Consider the following 19561-nt stretch of genomic DNA (forward strand, 5'->3'; position numbering starts at 1 on the left):
TAGGGAGCTGTGGTTTCGGTGGATTACAAATGACAACCAGAAATTGAGTGTGAACGAATGTGGCCTTTTTTGTCTGATTTCCTGGCGCTGCCTTGCTAAAGCAGGGGGTAGTGATGTTGTTTCCTATGGGGCGGGGTAGTGCCGGAAATGAAGTCAAGCAAGTATGAATATGTACATGTGTATATATGTGTATGTATATATATGTATATGTGCGGGTATGAGTGTTCATATATACACATACATATATATATATATATTTTCTTTTTCTTTCATACTATTCGCTATTTCCCACATCAGCGAGGTAGCGATATATATATATATATATATATATATATATATATATATATATATATATATATATATAGAAGAGGGAGACCAAATTGGAGGTGGAAAGATGGAGTGAAAAAGATTTTGTGTGATCGGGGCCTGAACATGCAGGAGGGTGAAAGGAGGGCAAGGAATAGAGTGAATTGGAGCGATGTGGTATACCGGGGTTGACGTGCTGTCAGTGGATTGAATCAAGGCATGTGAAGCGTCTGGGGTAAACCATGGAAAGCTGTGTAGGTATGTATATTTGCGTGTGTGGACGTATGTATATACATGAGTATGGGGGTGGGTTGGGCCATTTCTTTCGTCTGTTTCCTTGCGCTACCTCGCAGACGCGGGAGACAGCGACAAAGCAAAAATATATATATATATATATATATATAAGCAAAAATATATATATATATATATATATATATATATATATATATATATATATATATATATATATATATATATTTTTTTGCTTTGTCGCTGTCTCCCGCGTCTGCGAGGTAGCGCAAGGAAACAGACGAAAGAAATGGCCCAACCCACCCCCATACTCATGTATATACATACGTCCACACACGCAAATATACATACCTACACAGCTTTCCATGGTTTACCCCAGACGCTTCACATGCCTTGATTCAATCCACTGACAGCACGTCAACCCCGGTATACCACATCGCTCCAATTCACTCTATTCCTTGCCCTCCTTTCACCCTCCTGCATGTTCAGGCCCCGATCACACAAAATCTTTTTCACTCCATCTTTCCACCTCCAATTTGGTCTCCCTCTTCTCCTCGTTCCCTCCACCTCCGCCTCCGACACATATATCCTCTTGGTCAATCTTTCCTCACTCATTCTCTCCATGTGCCCAAACCATTTCAAAACACCCTCTTCTGCTCTCTCAACCATGCTCTTTTTATTTCCACACATCTCTCTTACCCTTACGTTACTTACTCAATCAAACCACCTCACACCACACATTGTCCTCAAACATCTCATTTCCAGCAAATCCATCCTCCTGCGCACAACTCTATCCATAGCCCACGCCTCGCAACCATACAACATTGTTGGAACCACTATTCCTTCAAACATACCCATTTTTGCTTTCCGAGATAATGTTCTCGACTTCCACACATTCTTCAAGGCTCCCAGAATTTTCGCCCCCTCCCCCACCCTATGATCCACTTCCGCTTCCATGGTTCCATCCGCTGCCAGATCCACTCCCAGATATCTAAAACACTTCACTTCCTCCAGTTTTTCTCCATTCAAACTCACCTCCCAATTGACTTGACCCTCAACCCTACTGTACCTAATAACCTTGCTCTTATTCACATTTACTCTTAACTTTCTTCTTTCACACACTTTACCAAACTCAGTCACCAGCTTCTGCAGTTTCTCACATGAATCAGCCACCAGCGCTGTATCATCAGCGAACAAAAACTGACTCACTTCCCAAGCTCTCTCATCCCCAACAGACTTCATACTTGCCCCTCTTTCCAAAACTCTTGCATTCACCTCCCTAACAACCCCATCCATAAACAAATTAAACAACCATGGAGACATCACACACCCCTGCCGCAAACCTACATTCACTGAGAACCAATCACTTTCCTCTCTTCCTACACGTACACATGCCTTACATCCTCGATAAAAACTTTTCACTGCTTCTAACAACTTGCCTCCCACACCATATATTCTTAATACCTTCCACAGAGCATCTCTATCAACTCTATCATATGCCTTCTCCAGATCCATAAATGCTACATACAAATCCATACAAATCTATTTGCTTTTCTAAGTATTTCTCACACACATTCTTCAAAGCAAACACCTGATCCACACATCCTCCACCACTTATAGTGTTTAAACAGCCTGAGCACATCCAATAAGGTGAGTTCCTTGCAAACCTCTTTAAGATTTGTAAGTGGTTTATAAGTGGTCTCAGATGCAACTGAACAGAAGACAAATTCTGTAAACTGAGTCCTTGAAAATGGCCAACATAGGTACTCAAATCTCCTGTGCTTAATGTTTTGATACTTTGTAATGGAAGAGACAACCTCAGATACAATATGCATTTCTTGTCTAAACAACATCAAGATCTAAAACAACCCCTACATATTAAACCGCGGGTTGAAAATAAAGTTTAAGAAAAGCAACCTGAAGACAAATCCCATATGGGTCCCAGAACAGGTTAAAACCAAAGACCCTCAGCAAATTTCAAAGGTCTAGATTATCTATTTAAGGTAAGGTTTAAAAAAAATCAGAAAAACTGTCTGTATAGATATGCAAACATTAGCAAGTGAATGTCATGCATTTCCCAAATTCCTTGCATAAAAGAGCTATCAAATCCAGCCAACCAAAAAAACAACCAAAAGTGTACAGAGTTCTTAACCCAAATGAAGTAGTCTAGTAACACTTTGATAATGGTCAAGAGAAAATGTACAACTGACATAGCAAGGCATCACAGATCTCTCACTTGGAACTAATAAGTTTGTACGCCATAAAAAATTAAAAACCTTAGTGAGAATTCACCTTAAATTTCAGGAAAGTTTGATAGTTCTGATTCCATAATTCCACACCCAAACATGGAAAGAATAGCAAATGTCCTTATCAAATGCATGAGAAACCAATGCCGGCAAGAAGACAATCACCAAGATGAAATCCCTTAACAGTTCACCCCCAAAGAAATGATAGAGGTGAAATCTTTCTATTGTCCTGGGAACCAGTTGAAACTAGTTGCTGACCCACACACTGCACACTCATAAAAAGATAAGGGAAAAATATGAAGAACAGTCTTGTCAACTTTTCATAAGGAACATACAAATGAGCCTACATCCTGTTCCTATCTAACTTCCTATTTTACCTTAACCTTGTGGAATGGAAGCTGAACTCATTGCCATATGCATCAAGCTTAAAAAAGGAAATAAAAAAAATCCTTAAAAGTCCATCATGGAATTCACTTTGAGGATTTCACCTGCAGGTTCACAAAACCAAGAAAAGATGAATCCTGAGGAAACAAGTCAAGATTATGGGTAATGGGACCTCATGTGTTAATCCAAATAATCCATGATGTTGCACCATGAAAAAAAGAAAGAAAGGCTTGGCACTGCTAGTAACTTCATCATGATGTTGCCTTGAACTGCTGACTTACTTGGCAAAACATGAAACATGAAGAGGTAACCTGTTCCCTGGGAAGAAATCATGAATCTGATTCTCACTAGCATCATACTGATAACTCTTTAATGGAAAAAGCTCAGCAAGACAACTAGAAGTCGTAAAGGCAGGCACACTATCAGTGAAAACACCTGTGAAGACATCACACTCTGAAAGGACATGTCTTAGGATATCATGCTAGTTCTCAAGATTGTATACCAAAAAGTTTTAATCATGAACGAATGGTAACTGTTCTAAAAACTGCATTAATTTCGAAAGTAAGTGCACAATTCCACTAGAGGAACATCACATTGCCTGCACAGCAGATAACCTCAATTGCTTTCTAAAGCAAGAAAAAATGAAAAGGATAGGCCTAAAGTAATCTATTCGCTCAGGTCCATCTAGAGCAGAGAAAAAAAAGGGTATATATGGAACCACTTTCTGCAGGTTCTATGTCTAGCTAACACTTCCTTGAATGTTGAGTTAGAAACAGTTCTAGGTTGAACTTGAAGAGGGGATGTGGGTGCTGTGGGATTCAATTTCCACTCAACCCCTTTTGTCGGAGAAACTAATGTTGATCCAGACTCAATGGGGGCTTGGAAAACACATACTTACTACCTACTTCCTACCCTAGGAGTATCTCTTCTATCCTTAAGAGGCTCCTGCAGCACTCAGGAAGCTGGCAACGTACACTGGTCAGGACCACAAATCATAAAGTCTGTGTGTGTGCATCTATACGCAGAAAGTGCAGGGCAAATGCTAGGTGTCTTCTTTATGGTCACTGCACATGGACATGATGGGTCTTGGGAAATGCTGAAATGGTGTCTGTTGCGTTATAGTGATGGGTGATGTGCTCAGCATATGCGAGGGAGTGTGACTTGTGCCTGTCATGTGTGGTTTCTGGGTATATGTCAGCTGAGTTGGAGTTAAAGAATGAGTTGGAATGGCGGTTGTTTGGTGCTTGTTGAGTTATTTCAGTGTTTACATGTTTTGTTCATGCTATATCTATTGGGGAAGGGGAGATTTGAGTAGAGATTTCTTAAGTCTAAGGCTGTTGCAAGCTTTCTATTTCTACCTGGAAGGTGGTGGTCAATTATGGAGTTATATGGAAAAGGAAGGGTCTGGTGCTCTTGCATATAAATGAATGCTAAGCAAGTCAAGATGGGACTGTATTGGAAGGATCTTTGTTCTACTGTGAAAGGATTGAGTGTTTGGAGACACTAGGCAACCAGTGATTTTTCTGAGTGCATCACTTTGAGTGGTTTACAGCTCTTTTATATTTGCTTTTGAGTAGGTGGAAGACCAGGCTGATGAGGTATAATTTTTAAAGCGGAGCAGATGAGTTACTTGTGAAGGATACTAGAAGATTCCTTTTTCTTGTCAAAATCTGATGCCAGTTAGTGTTCTGAGGGTACTTTGTTTGTGAGGTGCTTTGTATTGATGTTATCAGTGTCATATGTGATGCCTAAATGGTGACCAGATGATGGGAGCTGGATTTAGATATGCCTGGGGTTAAAATAATGATTGAAGACTTCTGTGGAGATGCAGACACTCTGTTCTAGGTGAGCCATTGTTTAAAAAATGTAACGTAGTATTGTAAATTTTGCTACTGTGGTGTCTAGGTGTTGTGATTGTGAGGTCATTGGCATACAAAAAGACCTTCATGTTGAGGTTTACTTGTAGTAATAAGAGGCTATGTTGGAAGACTCTGAAGAAAGTTGGAGGAAGAACTGCATCTTGTGGATCTCCATTGTAGAGTTTGATTCAGAAGTGAGGTCACTGTGAGTGACTGGCATGGCAGTCAGCTATGAAACTGGCCAACCACTTTTTGTTATTGTTATGTCAGGTATTTTTTCTATGAAGATGTGTTAGGGAACAAAGTCAAATGCTCTGTTAATCTCTAAAGTAACTAATATCGTGAAAGAGAGGGGTTAAGTCTGGTTGAAGTCATCAATGGTATGTTATGTAAGGTCTGCGTGCAGTGTGGTGGTGGTGGACTGTTAAAACCTAAAGCCAAGCTATGTGAATGAGAGTGGGATATTCTGCTTGATTCTGTCAAGATCAGTTTTTCGTGGAGTTCGGATACTGAGGATATAAGTGATATACGTCAGTTGAAGGAAGGGGAGTTGGGAGGTTTGGTGGGTTTTAGGATTGGCATCAAGGCAGCAAATTTCCAAGTGTTAGGGATTTTGTTGTGAGGCCAGGAACAGTTGAAGATATCTGTAAGTGCTTGGGTTGAAAATGGACCACAGTGTCTTCAGTCAAAGTCTGACAGTTTCGCAAAGCCTATAGCAGGCAGAAGCATTTCTGGATAGACTTTGAGAAGGTTTTTCATGACTTTCCTGCTTATGAGTGAGTTTAGTTTGGGGCTGACTTCTGAGTAGTGTCCCGTGGGTATCTTAGCGTGTTCTCTGGGAGCAGATATTTCATTGGAATGGATCTGGATTGCTTCAGGAGTGGGGTCTGGATTGGTGCAATAAATCTGGACCTCTTAAATTACTTCTCTAACCCTTTCTTTTTTAGAAGCATGTTCCAAAAATCTTTTTTTCTAATTCAATTTTGAAATACTTATATACAGCCAACATTAGCAATACCTATTTTCTGAAATGTTAATATTTCATCAAAATTTTTAAATTAAGGCACAAGGTTAATGTAAACCCTAATCATCTCAATGAATACAAAAATAATTGTAAAATAAAAAAAAATTCCTTTATGAATGTCAACGACATAAGAAATTAAAGACAAATGATAATCTCTCAAAGAATTGCATAAATCCAATTATCTTATTACTTATGATAGGATACCACTGATAATTTCCATTATGCTGCTGTCATAACTGCTTGTTTTTTCAATTTTTTTTTTTTTTTTTTTGCTTTGTCGGTCTCCCGCGTTTGCGAGGTAGCGCAAGGAAACAGACGAAAGAAATGGCCCAACCCACCCCCATACTCATGTATATACATACATCCACACACGCAAATATACATACCTACACAGCTTTCCATGGTTTACCCCAGACGCTTCACATGCCCCGATTCAATCCACTGACAGCACGTCAACCCCGGTATACCACATCGATCAAATTCACTCTATTCCTTGCCCTCCTTTCACCCCCCTGCATGTTCAGGCCCCAATCACACAAAATCTTTTTCACTCCATCTTTCCACCTCCAATTTGGTCTCCCTCTTCTCCTCGTTCCCTCCACCTCCGACACATATATCCTCTTGGTCAATCTTTCCTCACTCATTCTCTCCATGTGCCCAAACCATTTCAAAACACCCTCTTCTGCTCTCTCAACCACGCTCTTTTTATTTCCACACATCTCTCTTACCCTTACGTTACTTACTCGATCAAACCACCTCACACCACACATTGTCCTCAAACATCTCATTTCCAGCACATCCATCCTCCTGTGCACAACTCTATCCATAGCCCACGCCTCGCAACCATACAACATTGTTGGAACCACTATTCCTTCAAACATACCCATTTTTGCTTTCCGAGATAATGTTCTCGACTTCCACACATTCTTCAAGGCTCCCAGAATTTTCGCCCCCTCCCCCACCCTATGATCCACTTCCGCTTCCATGGTTCCATCCGCTGCCAGATCCACTCCCAGATATCTAAAACACTTCACTTCCTCCAGTTTTTCTCCATTCAAACTCACCTCCCAATTGACTTGACCCTCAACCCTACTGTACCTAATAACCTTGCTCTTATTCACATTTACTCTTAACTTTCTTCTTTCACACACTTTACCAAACTCAGTCACCAGCTTCTGCAGTTTCTCACATGAATCAGCCACCAGCGCTGTATCATCAGCAAACAACAACTGACTCACTTCCCAAGTTTTTTCAAATATAAAAACTAATTCATTACTGTATTAGGGAAACCAGAAATTCTGCTACCTATTCTCATTAACTGTATAACTGACAGTGTTATTATCAGCAAAATTAAATGGTTGGGCAGGTATAATACAAGATAAGGATAACTTTACTTTGGTCCATCCCACAGCATCAGCTAGACTATCTTAGATGAAACTTGTATTAACTTCATTATGTATCAATATAATTATCCCTATCACATTCTCCACATTCAACATACTGGGGTGAAAAAGAAAAGTGAAAAGGTCAGCAAAAATAAGCTAAAGGCTTGCAACTCCTCAGAGAGACACTTCATTATGCTGTCATCTGCCAATACACATAAGTGCTTATGATGCTATTTAGTGAAAGAGCCGATACCTATCAAGTTCTTGTCAACAGGGAATGAAAAAAAATATCTGGAACCATACATAAGTTATCTCTGGATAATAATTCTCATAAGTAACCCAAGTTAACTCAGGGCGATAAATGCTTTCACTAAAGCTAAGCACACAGATACTCAGGATAATATTGGAAGGGGTTACTGTATGCTAAAGTTGGTTGCTGGGGGTCTTGTGGCTCATTGTGTTGAGGAAGGAGTGTAGCTCTAGTGTGCAGATGATGATGTTTGGTGAGGTTGGCTCCTAGAAGTGGTGGGCTGGGAGTCTGGTTGACTGTGATACAAAGGAAGAGGATATTGAGAGGTTGCAGTTTGTTATACCGATAAACAATTAACAGTACCAGTAAACAATATAGTTGTGTCATTTGCACACATACATAGGACACTTTGAAAAAAAAAAAAAGCATAAGGTCACTAGCTTATGATGGAAGGATGGTATCCATGCCAATGACATATCAACTAACATGGTCAAATATGCTTACCTCTCTACAACACTTCTTCAAGTGTTATGGATACAAAAGGACCATGAACATCAAATATATATATGGTCCATGTCTGACAGATTAAAGTGCATTAACTCAAGACTAGCACAACTACAAACCTCAAGTGGGACAAGAAACTTTACTATGTACACAGCATCCTAGCATGATGTCCTTATGTTGGGGTCACAAAGGCCAACACATCCTCCTTCAGTTGGCAATACAGTACTATATACTATGGTTGTGGCCAAGAAAACATTAAGCAAAACTCAAAAAAAAAAAAAAAATGACAAACGTCTAAAGTAAATGCTTGTGAACAATCTATGAATTTTCTATATAACAGAATTCAAGTACATAAAACCCTGAAGTCCACTTGAAAACTTCTTCTTACATTATCTTTCATCCTTCTTTTTCATCATACTTGTTTGCTGTTTCCCACATTGGTGAGGAAGCACCAGGAGCACACGAAAAAAAGGCCTCATTCACTCACATCCATTCTCTAGCTTCTATGTATATTGCACTGAAATCAGAGCCCTCATTCAGAAACAGGCTCCACAGACCTTTCCATGGTTTTCCCCAAATGCTTCATAAGCCCTAGTTAAGCCTAATGACAGCACACTGCCCAGTGCATACCACATAACTCCAATTTGTTCTGTCACTTGTATACCTCATACCCTCCTGCACGTTCAGGCCCAAAATCCTCAAAACATCTTTCGCTTCAAGCTTCCACCTTTCATCTTGGTTTCCCCTTTGCCTTGTACCCTTCAGATCTGACATGTATACCCTCTCAATCATCCTCCCCATATTTCTAAACTATTTTCCTCTTACTACTGCACCTCGCACTTATCCTAAGGAGAATAATAAAAATAAAGCTGGTCTCTCTCATGTTACAGACGTTAATCCAGCAAATGACTACAACAACTGTCACCTTGTTTTCAGATTGAATGATTAAGTCGATTCTTTTTTCTTACACTGGACCCTCCAGTTGTGAACAAAAGTCCACATCAAGGCTGGGCCTTAACTGAAATATAGAGAGGATTATGAAAGGGAAAGAGACATGGGAAAGTATCTACAAATTTTGAAGAAAGTGAAAACCTGTCTTTTAAAATGTGCCAGGTCATAGTTATTGGGAAAGCCAAGAGAAGATAGAGTTCCAAAGCTCTGAGGTGTGGTGTAGGGAATGAAACAGTTATCAAAATGGCCTATCCTTGAGTTGCCAACAGCCACACAGTAATCATGTAATGCTGCAGCTTGATGAGTACTGCATGGTTTAGCTAGTGGTGGGGGCACAGAAGCAGCCCCATACAAAATTTCTGTTCGACAAAAGTACAGCCTTTTCAAGAGAATAACTTGTAGTAAGGTTATAAGTTTGGTAAAATCATAAAAGAAAACATGTGAAGAGCCCATCTTATCTGATCAGGGCCTTAAACATTCAGGTCAGGTCACAGCAAGTAGGTAATGTAGCATTCCCAAGGTCATATGTGTTAGTCAGATGCAAAGGTTACATGAGCTTGTCTTTATGCTTTTACTCACCTCTCTGCCACAGTTAATACAAAATAGGAAGGGCACATGAATGGAGGAAACTGTACTGGAACAATATAAATCAGGTCTCCATGAAATGTGGTTTTATCTTCATGAGTATGTATGATTTCATGTACCTAATCCCAAGTCTCCATATCTATATGAATAAGTGTAAATAATTATGTAAAGAGTAACTCTGCATCAGAGACAACTCACTGAAAGATCAACCTTAAAATCTGAGCAAAATACGCATATTTTAGAGATAACCTTACCTACCTTAAGGTTATTACACAAATTCCCAACCCATATTCTCATAGGCACAACATAATGGTATTTTCATCATGAATATTTTTAACCCTTGTTAAAGAAAACAATAATTAAGGTCAAACTTATGGAAGCTACTGTTTAGAATTAAAATAAATGGATTTCACGAAGAAATTTCACATTCAAATGGAGAGATGGGAGAAAGGAGAGCATACAGGCCAAAGCAAGCACAAGCAGACTTAAGGATGAGTGAGCAGCTACCATAACCAGTGCACCAATCCCAGATGACAAAGCCGGACACTGTCCCCACCAAATAACCACCACAATAATCTTAAGTCCTACTAATGATACATAACAGAATCACATAAGCCCTCTAGAATCAGAATAAATCCACAACACCCTTAGGATAAAGGCTATGACATGTAAACCATGAAGTGTTGACTAACCGGCGGTGGGACGATCCACCCTCCTGGCCACCCGTCCCAATCTGCGGTAAGGGGGAAGGAGTTCCCCTGACCCATCCAGCTCAGTCAGGTCACCACCAGGCCGGATGCCATCACTGAAAATCACTTGTTTGTTCCCCCGACTCCTAGCGCTACTGCTACTGCCTGAAATATACCAACAAGCCAACTGGTGCTGTTAAAAATACCAACAAGCTAACTGGTGCTGTTACACATATTGTACAAAGATGCCTGGAGTGGCACTACATGATCAAAGCCAACTGGCAATCTGGTACATAACAACAAGCTTCCACAAATGTTGCAAGGAAGTAGCTATCTGCTGCAGCTCTAAAACAGAAAAACTCACCACACCTTCCTGTGGCAATGCAAACATGCATTTCAACAATAATCATCCTTAATAACCTGGAACCCAATGAGGTGATATTTTTCAACTGGCCATCATAGCCAAATTTTTGTAATCTGAAGCACTTATTAAAATTCATAGAAAAATTTAAGTCCTGGATTTAAGTTTAGACATTTCTAAAACAGTTCCTCATAACTAATCGAGCTTGCTGAAAATAACAGCCTTACTAGTTCCATAATCAAACAATCTGCACTGAGCAATTACAGAGTCCCACCTAATGTTTATGCCATGTTCAAGAATATCTGTAAGTCCACAGACATTTTAAATTCTCTGGGTGAAGAAAGTTACAGTTCATATTTCAATTAAAAACTTAAAATATTTCAAAAATTTCTATCAATATCCTAAATAACTCCAAGACTGATTACTTCAAGTCTAACATTGTAACTGAAAAACAAAGTTCAAGATAATTCTGCAAAAAATATGTTTTCTTGTGAAATTTTAAGATTCAATGACACAAGAGGTCTATTTAATGGATATCAAACAACATTTTAATTACAATCTATTAGTCCCAAGCCTTAGTTGGGAATGGAGGGCTAGCTAGTACCAATTAGGAGATGTTAATTGAGACAACTGTGCACTGAGGAGAAATGACAAACAGCACAACACCTTGAAAATCCACGTTCACCAACACCAAGTCCTTCAGAATATATTTCACTTACCCATTTGGTCTACCCTTTGCCATCAATCAATTTATGGAAGGAATCAAACTTCTAGGCCAGTCATGAAATCAAATACAACTCCTGGTGAAAACCAATCAACTCAAACCAAAGCATGCCACACCTGAATACTTATGATAATTTCATTAATGATGTGAAGAACCTAAAAATCTGATTCTCGAATGGCAACATACGCAGTGCTATCCTGAATTATACAGACTACAGAGACAGTAAGTTTGAAAAGACATTCATTATGAGCTTTATTGAGCTCTGGCATCTTCACATTTGGTTCATATTATTAAATGAATATTTATAGCTTCCTGAATGCAATTCTCATTCTTTGATTAACCACTAGGAAAAGAAAAGGAGCAAGATATGAAAAGAAAAACCCACTAAACTTTCTATATTCATGAAATGAATACATATTCAAGTATCTTTTGACTGTAAACTGAATTTGTTTATCACCAATCTAAGACATTATAGCTCAGTATTTCTCCTCTTTCCTAAAATGGTAAGTTACAAGCCTCTCCCAACAATTCAATGTCATAAAGTAACGTATTCCATGAATTCAAGTGATTCCCTAACATCATCAAGTATCCACCTATCAGTTCAACTAAATGCAATAGTAAGCATAACCATCTTTAAGAAACAAAATGTAACCCCCTTTGAAGAAATTCCAGTGTTCTCCAATACTAGGTTAAGTGAATCCAGAGCAATAAACAGAGTTTAATTGACCTCTGTGTCAGAATTACCGAACTTGAGAAGTACACTCTTTAGGTACAATTCAGTCAAGAATTCAGCATACATACCTAAATGCATAGACAGAGAGAGCAGCATCATTCAAGAAGTCTCTAAGTGCTTACATTTCATTTGATAGAAGAAAATGCAATCCTAAAAAAAATGCTGAAAATGACAGAACACAAACAAAGCTCCCTATCTTTCTCCATAAATGCCCCCCAAAAGTCTGTGTCCTTATTGTTCATGACAGCATTTTCTGTGTAAGGATACTAGCTAGATTCCTGATCCTACCTGAATTCAAAGATGTCAAATGCATCCTAATGCACTACACCAAATATTCTTAGACTAAACTACAATTCAAAATGATTTTGCCAAAACTCAAAAATTCTTGAAAGAGTTCAATATAAAGACTGGGGTACTAGTACACTTTATTTGTTGCCAATCAGAAATGCTGATGATACTACCTGAAGTCAAAGAATAGATGAACAAACAAAGTAACTGACACACTCAAAATGTCTTAACAAATAAAATTTTTAACTTTTAAGGTTCCTTATCTAAATAGGTCTAAACATATCTATGAGGAGGAAAAAGCTATATGCATCAAACAGATAACATCACTTGCTTTCTCCAACTCCTTATCACTGTCTAGACTACAGGAGCTTCCTCATCTTTCACCTACGCCATGGCCCTATCTACCTTAAACTGATAAGAGGCTCAGGACTAATGGGTAAGCAGCTAGCACCATCAAATCAGCATACAGTATTGCAACTATTCAACTAAGGAGTCAGGTATGTATAAAGAGCTTGGCATACAAAAGAATGAAATGAGCATACGACCACTAGGTCCTTTCTAGGTTGTTTCCAATCAATAAAAAAGAAGCTGTTTATTGCTGAGAGGGGACAAAGACAATCAGAACACTAAAAAGAAATGCCTCCAATCATTTTAAGAGAGGTGGAAATAAATCAACTCATGGACTGGAAGTGAGGTATTCGTCTAGTCTATTCTTGAATGTACACATGATACTGCATTCAATTATTCCTCCCAGTGAGTCATACCACATCTTCACAATCCTACTGAAGATACAGAGTATTTTGCCTCATTCAAAAGAAAATGCTTGCCAATGAATTTGTATCCCTTTCTACAAGGGAAAGCAGATTGATCTAGTCCTTAATAGCTGCTTAGATCAACACTGTTGAAGCCTTAGATATTCTTGAAAATTTGTATGAAATCACTTAACTCTTTTTCAAGCTGTTATAATCATTTAGAGATTATAACTGGCTTTGTTTCCTACACTAAGGATCACTTTGGTGGTTTGCCACTATACTTTGCCATTTTCACAAGGGTAACCAAAACTAAAAACAATATTCAATGTAGGAAAGAACCAGGGAAATGTAAAGGGTGAGGATCAGTTTTTCTTAGCCCTGAATGTGACAGCCATATCTCTTAAGCCCAAAATTTTGTTTGCCCATTTCACTGTTTACATACACTGCTCACTTGACTTTAAGTTATAAAAGATTACATCAAAATCCTTTCCCTCATGGTATGCAGCTCAACACAATTCACACTGGAGTTTGGCTTTCTATCTCTATGGCTAACAAGTAAAATTTTGCACCCTATACCTATATTCATTTCCCAGTTGTTAACCCAATCTATCACTGTCCTAGTAAACTTGCAACAGTAAAAGTTCAATTTCTGATGTAGCTTTACTTCACAGATCAGCATCACCTAAGAATTTTGTAATCTTATCTTACAGTGATTTTGGAGGCCATCTAACAAAACAGCTTAGCGTGAGGCCAAAATGCTGCTCCTTTGTTCCATTAGTCTCTTGGGGCCACAGGCATTTGTAAACACCACTGGGTTGGTCTGTTATGCTTTGTACATACATAATGACATTCATAAATTTCTCCAGTGTATATCCCATTGTTTCTAGTGGTTACAGGCACTGTTTAACATTCATGAGCACTGACCATTAACTGTTTTCTCTTATTTGACTTAATGCACCTTTGGATTCCAGTGATAACGTTCTACAGTTATCCATGCCTATCATGCCAAAAGGGAACTACTATTCAGTGTATACTTGGAACCATGCCTTCTACAATTTTCCATATGTAAATTATGATAAGCATTTCCCACCTGCACTCCAAAAAGTACAGCCTGTGTTTTCAGTCATTCTCATCAGTTAGATTTTTAACAATATCAATGCAAGCTGTGAAAAATTTCTGCACACTTTCTAACACTGCAGTTTTGCCCAACTGGAAAGTTATATTAGCACATAGCAGTATTCTATTCAGGTAATGTTTTGCCTCTCTAACAGCAAAGTTTGAAATCAGTACAAGAAGACTAGTCCGTACAGCACTTTGCTTCTTACATCTGACCATTCTAAGGGTTGAACATTAAACACAACTCTTTATTTGAGTTTCCTAGTCACTAAGTACAAAACCATTTATACCACATGACAACTCTTGCTTGTAATCTATGATAAATGCTTTCTGAAAATCTTAATAACACCAACTGCTCAGCTTTTGTCATACATGTTAATAACATCATAAAGGAAATCATGCAGATTTGTCAGACATGAATGACTCTGCCAAAATCCATGCAGTAAGTCATTAATTAAATGGTGCCTAACCAAGTATTATTCATAAAAATCTACCACTGCTTGAGTAATGCCAGTTTGAGCTATTTACCTTCAGCTACTTGAGATAGATTGAATAACAGAAAAAATAAACAGCAATAATAATAATAATAAAAATAACAATAATAATAATGATAATATGCAGAAGCTGGTGACTGAGTTTGGTAAAGTGTGTGGAAGAAGAAAGTTAAGAGTAAATGTGAATAAAGAGCAAGGTTATTAGGTACAGTAGGGTTGAGGGTCAAGTCAATTGGGAGGTGAGTTTGAATGGAGAAAAACTGGAGGAAGTGAAGTGTTTTAGATATCTGGGAGTGGATCTGGCAGCGGATGGAACCATGGAAGCGGAAGTGGATCATAGGGTGGGGGAGGGGGCGAAAATCCTGGGGGCCTTGAAGAATGTGTGGAAGTCGAGAACATTATCTCGGAAAGCAAAAATGGGTATGTTTGAAGGAATAGTGGTTCCAACAATGTTGTATGGTTGCGAGGCGTGGGCTATGGATAGAGTTGTGCGCAGGAGGATGGATGTGCTGGAAATGAGATGTTTGAGGACAATGTGTGGTGTGAGGTGGTTTGATCGAGTGAGTAACGTAAGGGTAAGAGAGATGTGTGGAAATAAAAAGAGCGTGGTTGAGAGAGCAGAAGAGGGTGTTTTGAAGTGGTTTGGGCACATGGAGAGCATGAGTGAGGAAAGATTGACCAAGAGGATATATGTGTCGGAGGTGGAGGCAACAAGGAGAAGAGGGAGACCAAATTGGAGGTGGAGAGATGGAGTGAAAAAGATTTTGTGTGATCGGGGCCTGAACATGCAGGAGGGTGAAAGGAGGGCAAGGAATAGAGTGAATTGGAGCGATGTGGTATACCGGGGTTGACGTGCGGTCAGTGGATTGAATCAAGGCATGTGAAGCGTCTGGGGTAAGCTATGGAAAGCTGTGTAGGTATGTATATTTGCGTGTGTGGACGTATGTATATACATGTGTATGGGGGGGGGGCATTTCTTTCGTCTGTTTCCTTGCGCTACCTCGCAAGCGCGGGAGACAGCGACAAAGTATTAAAAAAAAAAAAAATAATAATAATAAAAATAATAATAATAATAATAATAATAATAATAATTTTCTTTTCCAAAAGAAGGAACAGAGAAGGGGGCCAGGTGAGGATATTCCCTCAAAGGCCCAGTCCTCTGTTCTTAACGCTACCTCGCTAACGCGGGAAATGACGAATAGTATGAAAGAAAGAATAATAATAATAATAATAATAATAATAATAATAACATTCACTCCTCTTTTCTGAAAACCCATACTAATCTTCACCTTAGCCTCCACAAGATAATGATCAGACATCCCTCCAGTTGAACCTCTCAGCACATTAACATCCAAAAGTCTCTCTTTCGCACGCCTGTCAATTAACACGTAATCCAATAACGCTCTCTGGCCATCTCTCCTACTTACATAAGTATACTTATGTATATCTCGCTTTTTAAACCAGGTATTCCCAATCATCAGTCCTTTTTCAGCACATAAATCTACAAGCTCTTCACCATTTCCATTTACAACACTGAACACCCCATGCATACCAATTATTCCCTCAACTGCCACATTACTCACCTTTGCATTCAAATCACCCATCACTATAACCCGGTCTCGTGCATCAAAACCGCTAACACACTCATTTAGCTGCTCCCAAAACACTTGCCTCTCATGATCTTTCTTCTCATGCCCAGGTGCATATGCACCAATAATCACCCACCTCTCTCCATCAACTTTCAATTTTACCCATATTAATCGAGAATTTACTTTCTTACATTCTATCACATACTCCCACAACTCCTGCTTCAGGAGTATTGCTACTCCTTCCCTTGCTCTTGTCCTCTCACTAACCCCTGACTTCACTCCCCAGACATTTCCAAACCACTCTTCCCCTTTACCCTTGAGCTTCGTTTCACTCAGAGCCAAAACATCCAGGTTCCTTTCCTCAAACATACTACCTATCTCTCCTTTTTTCACATCTTGGTTACATCCACACACATTTAGGCACCCCACTCTGAGCCTTCGAGGAGGATGATCACTCCCCGCGTGACTCCTTCTCTCTCTCATCCCCAACAGACTTCATACTTGCCCCTCTTTCCAGGACTCTTGCATTTACCTCCCTTACAACCCCATCCATAAACAAATTAAACAACCATGGAGACATCACACACCCCTGCCGCAAACCTACATTCACTGAGAACCAATCACTTTCCTCTCTTCCTACACGTACACATGCCTTACATCCTCGATAAAAACTTTTCACTGCTTCTAACAACTTGCCTCCAACACCATATATTCTTAATACCTTCCACAGAGCATCTCTATCAACTCTATCATATGCCTTCTCCAGATCCATAAATGCTACATACAAATCCATTTGCTTTTCTAAGTATTTCTCACATACATTCTTCAAAGCAAACACCTGATCCACACATCCTCTACCACTTCTGAAACTGCACTGCTCTTCCCCAATCTGATGCTCTGTACATGCCTTCACCCTCTCAATCAATACCCTCCCATATAATTTACCAGGAATACTCAACAAACTTATACCTCTGTAATTTGAGCACTCACTCTTATCCCCTTTGCCTTTGTACAATGGCACTATGCACGCATTCCGCCAATCCTCAGGCACCTCACCATGAGTCATACATACATTAAATAACCTTACCAACCAGTCAACAATACAGTCACCCCCTTTTTTAATAAATTCCACTGCAATACCATCCAAACCTGCTGCCTTGCCGGCTTTCATCTTCCGCAAAGCTTTTACTACCTCTTCTCTGTTTACCAAATCATTTTCCCTAACCCTCTCACTTTGCACACCACCTCGACCAAAACACCCTATATCTGCCACTCTGTCATCAGACACATTCAACAAACCTTCAAAATACTCATTCCATCTCCTTCTCACATCACCGCTACTTGTTATCACCTCCCCATTTACGCCCTTCACTGAAGTTCCTATTTGCTCCCTTGTCTTACGCACCCTATTTACCTCCTTCCAGAACATCTTTTTATTCTCCCTAAAATTTACTGATAGTCTCTCACCCCAACTCTCATTTGCCCTTTTTTTCACCTCTTGCACCTTTCTCTTGACCTCCTGTCTCTTTCTTTTATACTTCTCCCACTCAATTGCATTTTTTCCCTGCAAAAATCGTCCAAATGCCTCTCTCTTCTCTTTCACTAATACTCTTACTTCTTCATCCCACCACTCACTACCCTTTCTAAACAGCCCACCTCCCACTCTTCTCATGCCACAAGCATCTTTTGCGCAATCCATCACTGATTCCCTAAATACATCCCATTCCTCCCCCACTCCCCTTACTTCCATTGTTCTCACCTTTTTCCATTCTGTACACAGTCTCTCCTGGTACTTCCCCACACAGGTCTCCTTCCCAAGCTCACTTACTCTCACCACCAGTTGTTGTTCGCTGATGATACAGCGCTGGTGGCTGATTCATGTGAGAAACTGCAGAAGCTGGTGACTGAGTTTGGTAAAGTGTGTGGAAGAAGAAAGTTGAGAGTAAATGTGAATAAGAGCAAGGTTATTAGGTACAGTAGGGGTGAGGGTCAAGTCAATTGGGAGGTGAGTTTGAATGGGGAAAAACTGGAGGAAGTGAAGTGTTTTAGATATCTGGGAGTGGATCTGTCAGCGGATGGAACCATGGAAGCGGAAGTGGATCATAGGGTGGGGGAGGGGGCGAAAATTTTGGGAGCCTTGAAAAATGTGTGGAAGTCGAGAACATTATCTCGGAAAGCAAAAATGGGTATGTTTGAGGGAATAGTGGTTCCAACAATGTTGTATGGTTGCGAGGCGTGGGCTATGGATAGAGATGTGCGCAGGAGGATGGATGTGCTGGAAATGAGATGTTTGAGGACAATGTGTGGTGTGAGGTGGTTTGATCGAGTAAGTAACGTAAGGGTAAGAGAGATGTGTGGAAATAAAAAGAGCGTGGTTGAGAGAGCAGAAGAGGGTGTTTTGAAATGGTTTGGGCACATGGAGAGAATGAGTGAGGAGAGATTGACCAAGAGGATATATGTGTCGGAGGTGGAGGGAACGAGGAGAAGAGGGAGACCAAATTGGAGGTGGAAAGATGGAGTGAAAAAGATTTTGTGTGATCGGGGCCTGAACATGCAGGAGGGTGAAAGGAGGGCAAGGAATAGAGTGAATTGGAGTCATGTGGTATACAGGGGTTGACGTGCTGTCAGTGGATTGAATCAAGGCATGTGAAGCGTCTGGGGTAAACCATGGAAAGCTGTGTAGGTATGTATATTTGCGTGTGTGGACGTGTGTATGTACATGTGTATGGGGGGGGGGGGGGTTGGGCCATTTCTTTCGTCTGTTTCCTTGCGCTACCTCGCAAACGCGGGAGACAGCGACAAAGTATAAAAAAAAAAAAAAAAAAAAAAAAATAATAATAATAATAATAATAATAACAATAATAATAATAATAATAATATGGAGAGAATGAGGAAAGACTGACAAAGAGGACATGTGTGTCAGAGATGGAGGGAACAAGGAAAAGTGGGTGACCAAATTAAAGGTGGAAGGATGGAGTGAAAAAGATCTTGAGCGACTGGGGCCTGAACATACAGGAGGGTGAGAGGCCTGCAAAGAATAGTGAATTGGAATGATGTGGTATACTGGGGTCG

The 19561-nt window shown here is 39.7% G+C and overlaps 1 protein-coding gene across 6 annotated transcripts in view; it reads right to left on the reverse strand.

The window, feature by feature from the left end:
* Nucleotides 1–19561, reverse strand: part of Sara (Smad anchor for receptor activation) — a 76197-nt gene that overhangs the window by 42724 nt on the left and 13912 nt on the right. For 3 of the 6 annotated variants that reach the window (XM_071677490.1, XM_071677488.1, XM_071677489.1), the window contains exon 6: nt 10436–10597. The exons of the other annotated variants lie outside the window; for them this stretch is intronic. In XM_071677490.1, coding sequence (XP_071533591.1) covers nt 10436–10597 — 162 coding nt within the window. The remainder of the gene's footprint in view (nt 1–10435; nt 10598–19561) is intronic. 6 annotated transcript variants of the gene reach the window in all.

Source organism: Panulirus ornatus, chromosome 25 (assembly GCF_036320965.1).
Source record: "Panulirus ornatus isolate Po-2019 chromosome 25, ASM3632096v1, whole genome shotgun sequence".
In the NCBI taxonomy this organism is placed as follows: domain Eukaryota; kingdom Metazoa; phylum Arthropoda; class Malacostraca; order Decapoda; family Palinuridae; genus Panulirus; species Panulirus ornatus.